Below are 18,296 nucleotides of genomic sequence, written 5' to 3'. Positions count from 1 at the left end.
TTTCCAACGCTGGACAGCTTAAGAAGTTGAGGAAACTAGCATGACACTTTACACCATGAAGCTCTAGCCTCGTCAGGGTCTCTGAGACAAGAGGCAGGTCATCGAGCTCAAGCCAGTGGTCAACATAATGTTACTACGACTACTGCTGACACGGTGGATGACTCTATTGTCCATCTGGCAAGTGAAGCCGCTGATGGGCCACAGGTGACGACCGGCAGCGAATGGGCGACGTCGTGATGCTCTTGGTCATTGGCCGCCGCTGGCGCTGTGCTCGGCTATTTGTAATAGGCTAGCGTGAGCGAGAGATCTATCTACCAATTACATTGTAAACAACTTGCTTCTCCTGCAAGAACAACTCGTCTGAACACATCCTATGCTTTGCTCTTCCCTGCCTACCTCTGATTCCTCTTTTCCTGCCTGATTGTTGTTTAGATTAGCCAGTTTGTAACAAATTGGTACTCGGAGCATCGATTCCTTGGCCGATTTTTTTTGTTTCCTGCATCTTGATGTGCAATCGTAACCCTCGACGGTTCCATCTTGGAGCCCCACCACATCGACCATGAGCACTTCACCCGCTTCCGCAAGCAGCTAGGCGCCATGGATCCCAACACCAAGCTCATCCTCGACGAGCTCAAGTCGGTGCAGTTGCACCTCACCAACCGCATCGACGCGGTGGAGCACTCCATCGGCTCCCGCGTCGGCATGCTGGAGGACGCCGCCAAGGTGTTCGATGCTTGCAAACCGCAGATGGATGCCTCGGTCGCGGAGTTGCGTGCGGAGATCGGAGCGTTCCGGAAGACGGAGGAGAAGGTGGAGACGATGTGGGAGGAGATGACCGCGCTGCGCAAGTACGCGAGCCGCTCCGTCCTCGAGGCCACTCAGGCCACGCCGGCCGGCGTTCTTCCGCCGCCCAAGGTGTCCACGGCGCCGATTCCCGCTGGTTTGACCCAATTTCGCTTGTTAGGGCGCCACGAGGAATCAAGTCACCGTGGATTGGAGTTCTCCACTCGTCACTCGATCCCCGGTCAAGGGTACGTTTATTCCGCCCCAACCCGACCCTAAGCCTAAGCTTCACCGCTCGTACTCTAGTTCTGCTCTGATGGCTGGGATTCCGGGTGGTTTGGGGGCTGATGCGGGTCTGCATGATCATCGTTGCTATGACGAGTTGACGACACAGGGGAATCCAATCACCACCTTCCAAAAATCAATTTCCCACCCTTTGATGGCACTAATCCCAAACTCTAGCTCGGGCGTTGCCTTGACTATTTTGAGATGTATTTCGTGCCGCGTCGTCGTTGGATCAAAGTGTCCACTATGCACTTATCTGGGGCAGCAGCATGCTGCTGGTTGCAGTCGGTTGAGGATGAGGTTAGAGCAGGGGGTTGGGAACAGTTTAGTCAGTTAATCATGAATAATAGGTTTGGTAAGGATCAGCACGAGTTGCTTGTGCGTCAGCTCTTCCACATCTATCAGTCGGGTACGGTTCAGGACTACATTGACAAGTATACTGGCTTGGTGGATCAACTGCTTGCTTATGGTCGCAATACTGATCCGGTTTACTATACTATGCGATTTGTCGATGGTCTACGTGCTGATATTCGTAGTGCAGTTCATATGCAACGTCCCACTGTCCCAGTAGTTTGGATACTGCCTGCGTGCTCGCCTTATTGCAGGAAGAGTTGGTGGAACCAGGGCGCCGTCGTGAGGTTCGCCGTCTGGAACCGTTCTCCTTTGCCAAGGGGGCAGGACGGGCACCTCCATCCCACGTGCCTTCACCACAATGAGCTGAACGTGGTACAAGCCTGCAGTCGCATGGCACCTGATCGCCGTGGGCGTGGCGTCGAGGAGAAGCTATCCACTCTGCGAGTCTGCGTTACTATCGTCGCGCGCGCGGGCTCTGCATCCGATGTGGTGAGAAATGGTCTCGGGATCACAAATGCCCCGAGGCTATCCAACTTCATGTGCTGCAGCAACTGTGGGAAGTTTGCCATGCTGAAGAATGTTTGGAGTCTGCATGTGAAGAAGACGATGAAGAGATAACTGCTCAAGTGTGTATGGCTCTTTCCATGGCTGCTTCTTCGGGGACAGTCTCACTCAATGCCATTCAGTTCTTGGGTACAGTACAAGGGCACACGGCCCGTATTCTGGTGGATTCTATTTCTGGCAGCTCCCATACATTTGTCAGTGAATCTCTGGCGACCAAGCTGGCGGGTGTATCTTCTTTCAGTCCCCCTCTTTTAGTAACAGTGGCTGATGGTTCTATCTTGCAGTGTTCTGCTCAATTTCTGGAGCTGCAGTGGTCTCTGGTCTGTTCAGGATTGTCACTTTTACTCCACTGCTAAAGTTCTGCCTATTGCTCAATATGAGTTAATTGTTGGAATGGATTGGCTAGGCCAGTGTAGCCCTATGCAAGTTGACTGGGAGCAGAAATGGCTTCTTATCTCTCAAGCTCAGGAGCAGCACCTTTTACAAGGCGAGTTGTCCGCATTGCCGGAGGGCTCTGTTCTACAGGTTTCGGCTATCCCATCCACCTGAAATTGCAGCGCTTCTATCTGAGTTTGAGTTGTTCTTTGCTCCACCAACAGGCTATCCTCCGGCTAGGCATTGTGATCATGCCATACATCTAATACCTGGTGCCAGCCCTGTCAATATCCGGCCATGTCGCTACCCACCAGCCATCAAGGATGAGATAGAACGGCAGGTGACTGAAATGTTGAAGTCTGCGGTCATTAAGCCTAGCTCGAGCCCTTTTTCCTCCTCAGTACTATTAGTTAAGAAGAAGGATGGATCGTTCCGCTTTTGCATTGATTTTCGGCATCTTAATGCTATCACTTCCAAGATCAAGTACCCTGTACCAGTGATTGAGGAGCTTCTTGATGAGCTAATGCATCCTGGTTTTCCTGTTTGGACCTTACTGCCGGTTATCATCAAATAAGGTTGCAGCATGGGGAGGAATTCAAAACGGCGTTTCAAACACATTCGGGTCAGTACGAATTCAGGGTGATGGCCTTTGGACTCTCGGGTGCACCTGCCACTTTTCTCAAGGCTATGAATACCACTCTGGCTTCTCTACTGCGCAAGTGTGTTCTGGTTTTTTTTTTATGATATACTGATCTTCAGTCGTACATATGAAGAGCATTTGATTCATGTTCTGCAGGTGCTTGAACTATTACACCGTGACAAATGGCAGGTCAAAATGTCCAAGTGCTTATTTGCTCAGAGGCAGTTGCGCTACCTGGGACATATCATTTCGGAGGCGGGTGTTGCCACGGATCCTAAGAAAATTGCAGCTGTTCTTCAGTGGCCTTCTTCAACCTCTGTTAAGGAGTTGTGTAGCTTCCTCAGATTGGCAGGCTATTATAGGCGATTTTTTCGTCACTTTAGGGTTATTTGGAAGCCGTTGACTGAACTCTTGCGCAAGGGCGCGATTTTTGTCTGGACAGATGTGCAGGAGCAAGCATTTCAAACACTGAAGCAAGCACTGGCATCAGCTCCAGTTTTGGTCTTGCCTGACTTCAGTAAGCCTTTTCAAGTGGAAACTGACGCTAGTGGTCATGGCATTGGGGCAGTCCTAATGCAAGGGGGCCATCCTCTTGCGTTCCTCAGTAAGGCCTTGGGTCCACGTTCCATGGGTCTATCTACTTATGAGAAAGAGTACATGGCGATCTTGATGGCTTTGGAGCAGTGGCGCAGTTACTTTCAGCATGCAGAATTCCATATTATCACTGATCATCGAAGCTTAGTTCAACTTACTGAACAACGCCTGCAACCCGTGGCAACAAAAGGTGTTTACCAAGCTTATTGGTCTGCAGTTTTTTTTTTCTCGATCAGGCACATATAGGCCCGTATTTCATTAAGAGGAAAGGATGGTCATAAGACCTAGTTTTACAAGACAACGCGCTAGGCTAGGGGTCAAAGACTGACACCTTCTCTTGCGAAACAGAGGTAAGCCCAAAGCTCAAAGTACAACCAGTCGCGCTATCCCTTGACTCAGTTGGCTGCTATTTCTGTATGTCAACCTCAGTGGTTGGAAGCTGTTCTCCTTTCTTATGCCAATGACGCTCGTACGCAGGATATGATGGCCAAACTTTCCCTGGCGTCTGATGCGCGCAGTTCCCAATTATACACTGCGCGATGGCATTCTTCGGTACAAATCCCGAATCTGGATGGGTAGTGATGATGCTTTGCAAACCAAATTGATCGAGGCCTTCCATAGCAGCGCCATTGGCGGTCATTCAGGGTTGTCTGTTACATACCGTCGGCTCAAACAATTATTTGCGTGGCACGGAATGAAGGCAGCAGTACACTCTTATGTTACATCATGTGCCATCTGTCAGCAGGCTAAACCAGACCGATCCAGGCTTCCCGGTCTTTTGCAGCCACTGCCCGTACATGATCGTGCCTGGTCCGTGGTCTCCATGGATTTCATCGAGGGTTTGCCATCCTCAGGCGGAGCTTCGTGCATCCTAGTGGTGGTCGACCTGTTTTCAAAGTATGCACACTTTATTGCCTCAAGCATCCGTTTACGGCTTCTACTGTGGTTCAAACATTTCTCTCCAACATATACAAGCTTCATGGGTTACCTCAAGCCATTGTCTCGGATCGTGATAAGATTTTCACCAGCACATTTCGGAGGGAATTGTTCAAGCTTGCTGGAGTCGAACTGCGCGTCAACCAATGCTTGGAGACATTCCTTCGTTGCTTCGTTCATGCATGTCCCAAGCAGTGGCTACAATGGTTGGATCAGGCTGAACTGTGGTACAATACAAGTTGGCATTCAGCGCTCAACCGCTCACCATTTGAGGTTCTGTATGGTTATGGTCCTCGACAGTTCGGTGTGATTGGCGGTGATGAGCAGCCAGTGTCTGACTTATCTTCTTGGCTGGCTGACCGTACCCTGATGACTGATGTCATTCGCCTCCACCTGAATCGCGCCAAGCAGCGAATGAAATGTCAGGCTGACACAAAGCGCTCTGAGCGCCAGTTCCAGGTGGGCGAGAGTGTCTATGTTAAGATCCAACCATATGTATATATATATATTGTGTATATACATATATAAAACTTAGGCCTTGTTTAGTTCGAAACCTTTTGGGTATTGTAGTACTTTCGTTTCTATTTGGCAATTATTGTCCAACCATGGATTAACTAGACTCAAAAGTTCATCTCACAAATTATAGTTGTGCAATTACTTATTTTTTTATCTATATTTAATGTTCAATGCATGTGCTGCAAGATTCAATATATAGGAAATTTTGAAAAGTTTTTTGGATTTTGGGGAAACAAGGCCGTAATCAACTATAAAGTTGTAGAGTCAACTACATTCGCAACATCTTTGCTATAGATCATGTCAACGTCTAATACTATTTGAAATTTCTAAATTTTAATTTTCAAAATCTGTATGATTACCTTTTTGTTGTAGTATCCAATCGCATCTATGACACTTGGCATTCGCCTGCTGCAAAAAGACTTCCCTTTTTGTTTAGAAGAAGATGGAAACAATTGGCTAGATACTTTTTGATCTGGATGATTATTATAAATTGGAACAAAAATAGATGATTGGTCAAGTATTTTTGTTTTTCTCTATTTACGTGAGAATTTCTTGACACTCTGTGAATATATAGGTACATATACAGGTGTAGATAGATAGATACTCTAACTGTCCTTGAAATCTTCAATTCCTAGAGATATAAGTCAAACTTTTTAAACTTTGACCGAATTTCTAGAAAAAAGTGCTAAGATTTATAGTACCAAATTATTATCATTAGATTTGTCATAGAATATATTTTCATAAAATACTCATTTCATGTCATAGATGTTGATACTCTTTTCTATAAAATTAGTCAAACTTAAAAATAATTAACTGACATGGATTCTAAGAGTTGAAGCTTAGTAGATAGATAGATAGATAGATAGATAGATAGATAGATAGATAGATAGATAGATAGATAGATAGATAAAGGAGTTCGATAGATATAGATACTATAGATAAAAAATCCCATAGATGGCATGCACCAGTGTTGCAAGAAAAGACTTTCCTTGTTGTTTTCTTGGAAGCAATTTGCTATATACTCCCTTTGTCCTGTAATATAGAACATTCTAAGAATTTTAAGAAAAATTAAGACAAAACATAAAAGACACATATATCCTTACTTTATTTCCTAATTAGACACCATCATCAATGTGACTAATGATGATTGGTTGATAAATAGAAAGTATTTAATGCAAAAATTAGTTTTTGTTCTCTAAAATGTCTTACATTTGAGGAGAAAATTTAAATGCTAGAGTACACTATATTACAGGACAGAGGAAATATCTTTTTGATCGGGATGATTATATCTTACTATAGATTGATGGTCAAGTATTTTTTTCCTTTTCTCTATTTGTCGTGGGAATTTCTATACTTTATGTGAATATATTAAAATATAGGTATAGGCACATATAGATAGATAGAGTATATATGGATCACAAAATCACATCAATGACCATTGGTATGCACCTATTGCAAAAGGACTTCCCTTTTTTGTTTGCTTCAAAACAATAGGCTAGATATATTTTTTAGTGGGGTGATTATAAATTGTTCTTAGTAGCATAGATAGATGGTCAAGTATTTTTCTTTTTCTCTATTATTTTTGAGACTTTCTAGACATTCTTTGAATATATTGATAGATATAAATAACTTTCTCAATTTTTTCAAACAGATTAAGGATGGAGTAGATAGATAGATAGATCACAAAATCGCTTCAATGACCATCGACATGCACCTGTTGCAAAAGGACTTCCCTTTTTGTTTGCATGGAAACAACTGGCCACATATATTTTTGATTGGGATGATTATAAATTGGTCAAGTACTTTTCTTTTCCTCTATTTATTTTGAGAATTTCTAAACATTATGTGAATATATTGAAAGATATATAAAAATGACTTTCTAAAATATTTCATTTCAGATAGATTAAGGATGCTAGCAAAAGATGCATGTACTCTCCTCTCATTTTCTTTTTTGGAAGATTTCTCCTTGATTTGATAGCTATGACTTGCATGCACCATATGATTATCTTCTGTATTAGGAGGCAGTTTTCCATATTATTATAGAATGTTAATTTTTGTACAAATTTTAAACCACAAAAAATTATTTATTTTAGTATGGAGGGAGTAGGTCAAGTCTCTAGTAGTTTGTCAGTTTTTTCAAACCAAATGCTGAGGCAAGCTTAAATGGTCGATGGAGAAAAAAGCCTGCAGTTTACACCATGGCCTTGATCATAAAACAAGAACATTATTGGTTTATATTGGCATAAAATGAATCAGCAATACATGATTTTCACCTCATCGAAACTAGGTAGTTAGCAGAAATTTTTAAGAGATAGGATCCTCTCTTCCTTGAATCTCTTCTTCTCAGGATCTGAAAGTAGAACGACGACACATTTCATGTTTCTGTTTGGCACTGCTCTCACCGCCTCACAGCAGGGACCATCTTTGGGAACACTGGACTCTGCCTCCAAAATGAATAATCTACACTGCATCAGAATCTCTCTCTTCTGCGTGGCGGTACATGTTGGAAATTTCCCCATCACAGGTGGTTGGAGAAAAACTATGGCACATACTATCAGCACAAGTAGAATCTCTCCTCTTCCATGCACCATCATTATGATGCTGAGGTACCAGGAGGTGCTAGGCACGGTGTCAACCTAGTGTTTTACTAATAGGGCAAAATATATAGGAAACATGTACTATCTTTGTCTTGTAATATAGTGTATTTTAATAATTTTAAAACTAATAAAGAGAGAACATAAAAGACGCATGTACCCTCATTTTAATTATTTCCTAGTCAGGTGGGGTCATCAATGTGATTAATGGTGATTGGTTGATAAATGGAAAGTATTTCATGTAACTTTAATTTTTGTCCTCTAGAATGCATTATATTTGAGGACAACTTTTGAATTCTAGAATGTACTATATTACAAAGGCAGAGGGAGTAATGGTTTAGGGCCTTAGTGGTATGGTACGAAGAGCTTAAAATCATTTAATTACAAGATATAGTGGAATATATAGATATTGCTAGACATTTTATAGATATATTTCCTAGTCAGACGATGTCATCAATGTGATTAATGGTGATTGGTTGATAAATGGAAAAATATTTAATTTAAAACTGATTTTTGTGCTCTAGAATGCATTATATTTGAGGATAAATTTTGAATTCTAGAATGCATTATATTACAGAATGGAGGGATTAATGATTTAGTGGTATGGTGGGAAGAGCTTAAAATCATTTACAAGATATAGTGGAATACATAGCTATTGCTAGACATGTTTATTACGAGATATAGTGGATGGTATAGATATTGCTAGACATGTACTCTCATGGTATATATGTAAACATTTATGAAGGATAGACTAGAATGCGTTTAATATTTTGTGTTCCTCTGTATAAATAAGATATATACATCATTTTCTTTTCATTGAGTAGTATCCTATGAGTGCTTTATCTACTATACTAGGTGAGTGTGGTGTGCTGCAACGGGAGCTACAAAAAGATTTTAATGACTTGACCTATTTGACGATTCTGGTCAAGCCCAAATCAAGACATTAGGGTTCACATTCATGACTAGCTTACATCTCTCCTCCACAAGTTCTTAAAGAAACTTTTTAGGTTGATCGTGATCAACACAACCATATTAACTCCATATTAACTATGTTCATGGGAAAATGCACCAACATATTGTAACACTCGATTTTAAGAACAAAACCGGATATGCACCATATGTGAGTTTTAGAAGACAAACCTCACATATAGCTACAAATAAGGGGTAATATCAAAGGACAATGCAAAAATATATAGCATACTTAGTATAAAAGAGATAACCTTTGATATCAAACAGCGGATAAATAACTCCAACTTCGGGTATTAACTCCACTCTACAGGATCGAACTGACTGGTTGATCACAAGCCCAATAATTCTCCTGAGGTGTGGGGAATATAGCATGAGTGAGTCCAAGACGAACTCAACAAGTATAGCAACAAGACAATAGATCCCACAAACTCATGATCAATGTGACATAAATAATATAGAGCATTAAACAATAAACATGAGCATATTTACACAACAAGATTCATCACCCTTAATGTAAGAATCTCCAAGGCCGCTCGTGACCGTGAGCACGACTAGTATACCGGTTTTTAACACTCTGCAGAGGTTGTACATCTTTACCCATGAGTCATGATTTACCCTTTTGCCCGAGGTGATCAGCCTCTTAACCCACTACCAAGGAAGGCCGGTAGGCATCACTATGAAGTCTTTCAAAGTTTCGTCTAACAAGTTAGGGCCGCTTGGTTTTGGTAGTCAGTCCGTGTGATTCTACCCCGCAGGGAATCCACGGTCCACTATCCCCTATTTGCGCCATGCGGGTAACCTCTAATAAGCTAGAAAAGTTACTCATACTTGACTAAAGCCAGAGCCATCGTAGCCCTCATGGTTGCACTTTTATCCCGGTTATCATTTACGAATAAATCCTCAAGTTGCTAAAAAGTTATTATTATCATTTGTTGCTTTATATTAATCTAGGCACAAGATCATGGTCATAGAATTAAAATCCAAATGCTATACTTGCCTTGATCAAATTGCTCCTGCTGGTCCTGCTGATCTTACTTGCTTCCAAGGCTCTGATCTTGATCACCGAAGTAATGCCCACTGTCTAATCTCGATCATCGATCATCAACACAAAAACAATCAGAGACAGACATACACGAAGCAAATAAGATTACAATTAGAACAGTACACCAACAGTAAACAAATGTAAATAAAAGTTTCCAAAATCATCAACACACTGCTACGATCACGTCAATGAGAAATTCACGGAAAACACAGTTACGACGCGAAATCTATGCATTAAACGGGACTGCAAAGGCTATCTACGGACTTGTATTTAACTAGGAAATCTAATAGTGGTAAATCTAAACAACAGTGGTACCAACATGAAGCTTATGAAATTATGAAACTAACACAACTTGAACGGATCGAAACGGAGCTAAAACGGAGAAGATATAAATTTTCTAAGATTTTCCTATAGAAAAGTAATTAATTAAATAGGGTCACAAAATTAAAATGTTTCTAATTGTTAAACCAAGTTTACTAACACGTAGATCTCGTGATTACGAATCTAACGCAATTTGAACGGGTCAAATCAGAGTTAAAACGAATATTTTATGAGCTAAATAAAATCAGTGGCAAAACTATAATATTTGAAAACGTATTTTGAATATGAGTAAACGATTTTACGCTTTCAAAAACCGAAAACGTATTTTGAGAAGACGCTTTTGGACTGCAGGTTTTATAACCTAAAACTACAGGGGCTCTTTAGCAAATTTACCCTCGAAGGGGTATGGAGCTTTCTGGGCCATCGGATTAGAAACCAACAACCGAGATTAGATGGGAGGGAGAGAGGGCGGCCCCGACGGCTGGAACAGGGCTCCTGCGGCGGCGCTCCATGGCTGACGGCAAGAAGGTCGCCGGAGTCGTTCGCGCGGGCTCTCCCGGGCATGATTTCCAAAGCGAAAGCACTGGGAGAGAGAGGGAGACAAGGCGAGTCCATACTAGGGTAAAACGCGGCGGACGAGAGACCAACGTGGCGGTTCTCGGAGGCACCATGCCGGCAGCCTCGGAGCTCGCGGCCAGAGCACCAGGGAGCCTCAAATTGCTCGAGAAACGGACTGGAAGAGAGCGGAGATGAAGGCGAGCTCACCACGACAAAGAACGTGGGCGGAGGCGGCTCGAATCGACGGTGAGGCGCGCAGTGAATCTCGGCGGTGGTTTTCTGCTGCGCGAGAGCAGGGGCAAGGCAAGGGAGAAGCGAATGAGAGTGGGGAAAACGGCTCGAGTGCGGGCGCGGTTGGAAAGGCTAAGACTCGGGGAAAGCAGAGGGAGAATCGTGGGAGTGGGGGGAAACATGGGAGCGGCTTGCGGCTCTGCCGCCGAGAGAGAGGGAGAGAGCGGTTGGATGGAGGAGAAGAAGCTGACGGGTGGGCCCCGCATGTCAGCTGCTGGAGAGAGAGGGGAGGGTGAAGGGAATGCCGGTGGGCTGGCGGGGCCAAGCAGGCCGAAAGGGAGGTGGGGGGGAAATGGATTTCTTCTTTTTTTTCAAACTAATTTTCAAAGCTTCTTTCAAGTTGAATTTTGAATAAATTTTTCTTTTACAAAAAATTCACACATCACAAAATAAAAGTGCTGCAGCATGAATGCATCAAAAAGTTTTCTAAACTTATATTGAATTTTAATTTCTCAAAAATTATTATTATTATTCTATATTTTGATGCTCACAAAATTAACTCAAAAATCAAATTCAACTATTTAAAAACAAGCAAATTTTAGGGTGTTACAATTCTACCCCCTTAAAATGAATCTCGTCCTCGAGATTCGAAATAGACTCACATCCTCTGAGAGAAACAGGAAAATATCTTGATAATCCTTTCATCTTCACAACTTGCATACCGAACTTAAACACTTGTCTCAAGGTCACACCTCATGAACATAATTTCCATTGAATAACTATTATTCATAATTGACCAAAGTCCATCTTGTCTACTAATTTTTTTTAGCTTACAAGTCTAAGAGACATGGAAACTTAATATGCATTTGCCTTCTCAGGTAGGAGTGGACCACCGTGATACTCAATTCTTTTTCCTGACGGTGTTGTTAAGAGCATTTTGTACTGGGTACCATAGATCACTCTTTTGTGTGCACACAACCATCCATTACCAAGGTCCAAGGGAATACCAAGTGACTCTAGCACAATTAGGTTTATAGTGAAGTTTTCCTTGTTTATGACTAGATTGATATTTGAGCATACGTGATCTGCTTGTATTTCTCCCACTGGGTTTGAACTAACAATGGCTTCCTCGTTGGGCACTTCACCCTCTCGATTGTCTTTACGAGGTCGGTGGAAATGAAAGAATGCGAAGCACTCGGGTCAAACAGAGCAAAAACTTGCACTGAGTCTACTTGAATATAGCCACCAACCACTTTGGTAGCTCTATGAATGTTATGCTTATCCACATTGCTCAGTCTTCCATTGATATAGTCTTGTTGCACCTTACTTCCATGAGTAGGCTTCTTATGGCTTTTCCTTTTTCTCTTTCGCCGTTGTGGATTCTGATTTGATTCACTTCCAACTTGCTATTCAGTATCATTATTTTGATAGTACTCAGTTTCATCATACTCATAACATTCTTCAAGGGTAGGATCATCATTCTCTTCCCACGTATCAGTAAGAGGCATCATATATGGCTCCTGATCCACGGGATACTACACTCCCTGTCATCAAGTGACCAACATCAATAGCACGGGAAGGACAGATGATCATAATCATAGAATATCTCAAGAGACAGCTCTCACTTCAAGATAAGTTGAAAATGCATCAACCTGTGATATCCAGGTTCTACCCCCTTAAGAAAAGTAGACTAGGAGACACAAGGAAGGTAGCTTGCACTTTTTCTTGACAAGTTATCTTGCATTTAGACCCTTTTGACATCCCAAGGAACTTATGTGCAAGGAAGAAACAAATATCCTAAAATTTCCTCGCGATATGAAAATCACCAAAGCAGTACAATAGACATAACTCTTGTTCTGTTAATCCAATAGGGTTATAGCTTATACCGTTAGAAAGCTTAGCAACTTATTTACAACTTTGCTATAGAACGCTTTTCCATGTTCTATAGTTACATTTGCCTAAAACAGTAATCAATCAAAACTGGTCAGATTCTTGACAGCAGCACTATATCATCTTGTGATTTTCATAACTCCAATACCAAAATAGCTATGGGGGTGATTCTTGAGGTCAGAGAAACATCTTGAAGTCCACTATCATCCAGAATTTTCTCATGATTTTTGGTCATCTAAGAACAGAGACATAAACTGATAAAGATGAGATACTCTAGAAAGGCACGATAAGGTAACAAGAGAAAAACCAAAACCCAACTATTTATGTCATTAATCCTTATGCCTTAGACATATAAACTAAATGAAATTGTGAAGAAACTCACAAGATCATTACACTCATTACAAAGATCCAAATCAAACATAAACATAAAAACAATTCAACCAAGCAGTAAAGGTTCACAAGGCACACAAACTTGACTTTCGCTACTAGCGTTTTTATTACACAAGGGCACAAACTCCTATATCTTAAACTCAGTGTGGCTACTTTCAAGATGCATCTATTGATTCCTCTGTGGACAAGAGTTTACATAGTGTCCTTCCTGTTGGCAGTGATAACACTTTTTCTTAGTTGGATCCTTCGTGATATCATTTTCCACTGAGGTGTTGCTCGGTGTGTTATCAACTCGCTGACTCTGAAGGTTTGTCTCTGGCTAGCTAGCTTTCTTCCTAACTTGGTTGATCCTTCGAGGTTGAAACTCTTTATAAGTGATGGTCCATCCATCTATGCATACCTCATGAGTAGTGGGGTTAGCTTGAGAAGTTTCTTCATCTCCAAGGTTTGGACTTTCATGGCCAGAGTTCAAAGCTAAATGTGACAACTTAGGATTTGAATGTTGTTCACTTCCCAATGCTGGTTCTAGTGATTTTGCCTTCCTCTTCTTATCCTCATTAGTCACACAATTTGGTTTTACCTTAACTTCCTTTTTAGATGACCTATTTCGAAGACAAGGAAGACCATAATGGCTACAACAATGGCATTGATCCTGATATCCCGATGTATTACTACCAACACCTCCATGGGTTCTCATATTTTTCCAAGCTTCTGCTACTTGTCTCTTCACTGGTCCTGAGATGCACTCCTGAGAGTTCCCATTCTGAGTCATTCCTTCCACTACTTGCTTTTGCATGGCTAGAAGCTTCTCCTTGTCAAATGCATTTATGGGTGGCGTAGCTAGGTCCTTTTGTCCATTCATGCCAAAGGTCTCCTCATTATGAGCCATCTAAATAGACAAGGAGGTTGGATTTAGAATACAGACAAAGTTTTATAACAGAATAGGGCAGAGGTAAGCATAAATTTTAGCATTTATCAAGGTTAAGGTGAAAGCAAGAAGTAAGCAGAGATAGAAGCATTCTAAAACGTCCATTTCTAACTAGGCTTGCGTCCTACACAGTCAGCATTGCTTTGATAACACTTTGTAACACCTGATTTTAAGAACAAAACCGGATATGTACCATATATGAGTTTTAGAAGACAAACCTCACATATAGCTACAAATAAGGGGTAATATCAAAGGACAATGCAAAAATATATAGCATACTTAGTATAAAAGAGATAATCTTTGATATCAAACAGCGGATAAATAACTCCAACTTCAGGTATTAACTCCACTCTAGAGGATCCAAGTGACTGGTTGATCACAAGCCCAATACTTCTCCTGAGGTGTGGGGAAGATAGCAAGAGTGAGTCCAAGACGAACACCACAAGTATAGCAACAAGATAATAGATCCCACAAACTCATGATCAATGTGACATAAATAATATAGAGCATTAAACAATAAACATGAGCATATTTACACAACAAGATTCATCACCCTTAATGTAAGAATCTCCAAGGCCGCTCGTGACCATGAGCACGGCTAGTATACCAGTTTTTAACACTCTGCAAAGGTTGTACATCTTTACCCATGAGTCCTGATTTACACTTTTGCCCGAGGTGATCAGCCTCTTAACCCACTACCAAGGAAGGCCGGCAGAGATCACTATGAAGTCTTTCAATGTTTTGTCTAACAAGTTAGGGCCGCTTGGTTTCGATAGTCAGTCCATGTGATTCTACCCCACAGGGAATCCATGGTCTACTATCCCCCATTTAAGCCACGCGGGGAACCTCTAACAAGCTAGAAAAGTTACTCATACTTGACTAAAGCCAGAGCCATCATAGCCCTCATGGTTGGACTTTTATCCCGATTGTCACTTACGAATAAATCCTCAAGTTGCTAAAAAGTCATTATTATCATTTGTTGCTTTATATTAATCTAGGCACAAGATCATGGTCATAGAATTAAAATCCAAATGCTATACTTGCCTTGATCCAATTGCTCCTACTGGTCCTACTGATCTTACTTGCTTCCAAGGCTCTGATCTTGATCACCGAAGTAATGCCCACTGTCTAATCTCAATCATCGATCATCAACACACAAATAATCGGAGACAGACATACACGAAGCAAATAAGATTACAATTAGAACAGTACACCAGCAGTAAATAAATGTAAATAAAAGTTTCCAAAATCATCTACATGCTGCTACGATCACGTCACCGAGAAATTCACGGAAAACGGAGTTACGATGCGAAATCTATGCATTAAACGGGATTGCAAAGGCTATCTACAGACTTGTATTTAACTAGCAAATCTAACAGTGGTAAACCTAAACAACAGTGGTACCAACGCGAAGGTTATGATATTATGAAACTAACACAACTTGAACGGATCGAAACGGAGCTAAAACGGAGAAGATATGAATTTTCTAAGATTTTCCTATAGAAAAGTAATTAATTAAATTGGGTCACAAAATTAAAATGTTTCAAATTGTTAAACCAAGTTTACTAACACGTAGATCTCGTGATTATGAATCTAACGCAATTTGAACAGGCAAATCAGAGTTAAAACGAACATTTTATGAGCTAAATGAAATCAGTGGCAAAACTGTAATATCTGAAAACGCATTTTGAATCTGAGTAAATGATTTTATGCTTTCAAAAACCGAAAACGTATTTTGAGAAGACGCTTTTGGACTGCGGGTTTTATAGCCTAAAACTACAGGGGCTCTTTAGCAAATTTACCCCCGATGGGGTATGGAGCTTTTTGGGCCATCAGATTAGAAACCAATGGCCGAGATTAGATGGGAGGGGGAGAGGGCGGCGCCGGCGGCCGGAACAGGTGCTCCTACGGCGGCGCTCCATGGCTGACGGCAAGAAGGTCGCCGGAGTCGTTCGTGCAGGCTCTCTCGGGCATGATTTTCCAAAGCGAAAGCACTGGGAGAGAGAGGGAGACAAGGCGAGTCCATACTGGGGTAAAACGCGGCCGGACGAGAGACCAACGTGGCGGTTCTCCGAGGCGCCATGCCGGCGGCCTCGGAGCTCGCGGCCAGAGCACCAGGGAGCCTCAAATCACTCGGGAAACGGACTGGGAGAGAGCGGAGATGAAGGCGAGCTCACCATGACGAAGAACGTGGGCGGAGGTGGCTCGAATCGACGGTGAAGCGCGCAGTGAATCTCGGTGGCTCCAGCGGCGGTTTTCTGCTTGCGTTAGAGCAGGGGCGAGGCAAGGGAGAAGCGAATGAGAGTGGGGAAAACGGCTCGAGTGCGGGCGCGGTTCAAAAGGCCAAGACTCGGGGAAAGCAGAGGGAGAATCGTGGGAGCGGGCGGGAAACATGGGAGCGGCTTGCGGCTCTGCCGCCGAGAGAGAGGGAGAGAGCGGTTGGATGGAGGAGAAGAAGCTGACGGGTGGGCCCCGCATGTCAGCTGCTGGAGAGAGAGGGGAGGGGGAAGGGAATGCCGGCGGGCTGGTTGGGCCAAGCAGGTCGAAAGCGAGGGGGGAATGGATTTCTTCTTTTTTTTCAAACTAATTTTCAAAGCTTATTTCAAATTGAATTTCGAATAAATTTTTCTTTTACAAAAAATTCACACATCACAAAATAAAAGTGCTGCAGCATGAATGCATCAAAAAGTTTTCTAAACTTATATTGAATTTTAATTTCTCAAAAATTATTATTATTTTTTTTCTATATTTTGATGCTCACAAAATTAACTCAATAATCAAATTTCAACTATTTAAAAACAAGCAAATTTTAGGGTGTTACACATATATACAACATGAAATTTCCTCTAAAAATACAATATCGAATTAGTTTTGTTGAATTCATGATGAAATACATCTTCATATTCCATTTGTTTAATATTGTAGATGTTAACATAGTTTTTCAACTTAGTCAAAGGTAGAGAAGTGGAAGGGAGATGGGGCAAAATGAAGAACACATATAGTTAGAAGTATAGGCAATTTCATGTAAACTACCAGACACCAACAAACCAGCTCAAGTTCTTATTGTACCGCCCCACCTAGAACCTCCTAGTGACAAAATTTTTTTGGTGGTGTGCCTTTGTGGCGCTCCCCTCTGAAGTGTTTCTTCATATGCCCAACTTTTGGGGCTATTCTTCCTTGATGTCTTGAGCTCCTTGCTTATCTCTTCTGGAGTCTTCATGACTGCTCTTTGATCTTCATTTAAGCGGTTGATTCCCTGATTTTACCATAGCTTAGCTCAAGTCCATCTTTGCATCCTAGGACTAGTGTACCTTGTATGCTAGCAAACATTGTTAATCCTATTGGCTATGTTTTCATTCAACCAAAATCACTAAGCCCTAGCTGTGGTCTATGTTTCTTACATTCTTTTCCCCTTCTCTTGAGATTACATCAGAATAATATCAATGATTTATGAGCCTTTCTCTAGTAAAAATGCTTTATCATGTTTGACATTTTAGCTTCCAAATTTTCTCCCACATATAATTGATACTGACTGAGGGGAGTGTTAAGAACTGTAAATGGCTCAATCAATAGTACTATGTGCGTGAACCATTATGAATTTTTGAGAGTTCAACGTGGTGACCGTGGCCATGGGACCATGTCTGCCTTTTCTTTTCTATTGCACTAGACTAGGCATGATCTCCTCCTTGCTCAGATCATGGACTGAGTTTTTGTACTTAGATATTGATCAATATTAATAGAAGCTCATTCCAAGATGATGAGTGCAATCGACAATTGATCAATACTGTTGTGTTTTACTAGCACTACTACAGAATGAGGCATTGGTCGATGCCCAAAATGGCCAAAAACCTCGGCCATTTTGCGGCCCGGGGTTAAAGACCCCTTTAACACCGGTTCGTAACACGAACCGGTGCTAAAGGGTCCTGCCCAACGGCTACTGACAGGTGCTGTCGGGGCAGAGACCCTTTAGCACCGGTTCGTATTACAAACCGGTGCTAAAGGGGTCCCTTTAGCACCGGGCAGAGCCACGGTCCGAGGGAAACCCTTTAGCACCGGTTTTTGTTACAAACCGGTGCTAAAGGGTAACCCTTTAGCACCGGTTTTTGCCCTGAACCGGTGCTAAAGTTCCGGTTTATAGGCCGGCTCCCTCCTCCTCTCTGCCCATTTGAAACCGAGAGCACCATTGTTGTTCTTGGAGCTTCTTCTTGCTTGTTCTTCATTTGTTCTTCATCTCCAACGCCCATCGTTGATCTTCTTCGACTCCGTCATCGTCTCTTCGTGCTTGGAGGTGACTAACTTTTGTCTTTCTTGTCTTTTCATGTTATT

General features: G+C 42.1%; 1 protein-coding gene across 2 annotated transcripts; it reads left to right on the top strand.

Annotated features, from left to right (window-relative positions):
* On the top strand, positions 307–5,091 carry LOC110435460. 2 transcript variants are annotated; one of them, XR_002453162.1, is made up of 3 exons: positions 307–3,080; positions 3,158–3,945; positions 4,073–5,091. XR_002453162.1 is itself a non-coding variant. In XM_021461007.1 (2 exons), the coding sequence occupies exon 1, from the start codon at positions 598–600 to the stop codon at positions 1,060–1,062; it is 465 nt and encodes a 154-aa protein (XP_021316682.1). In that variant the 5' UTR covers positions 307–597; the 3' UTR covers positions 1,063–3,945; positions 4,073–5,091. The 2 variants fall into 2 exon arrangements, 1 of the variants encoding a protein (XP_021316682.1); XM_021461007.1 differs by having other exon boundaries at positions 307–3,945.

This window comes from Sorghum bicolor, chromosome 5, assembly GCF_000003195.3.
Source record: "Sorghum bicolor cultivar BTx623 chromosome 5, Sorghum_bicolor_NCBIv3, whole genome shotgun sequence".
Taxonomy (NCBI): Eukaryota; Viridiplantae; Streptophyta; class Magnoliopsida; order Poales; family Poaceae; genus Sorghum; species Sorghum bicolor.
The sequence above is the reverse complement of the archived record's forward strand: the minus strand, read 5'-3'. Positions and strand labels throughout refer to the sequence as shown.

What these genes read in the sequence shown, in the direction of transcription:
- LOC110435460 (XM_021461007.1), top strand. Translation starts at nt 598, where the DNA reads ATGGATCCCAACACCAAGCTCATCCTCGACGAGCTCAAGTCGGTGCAG.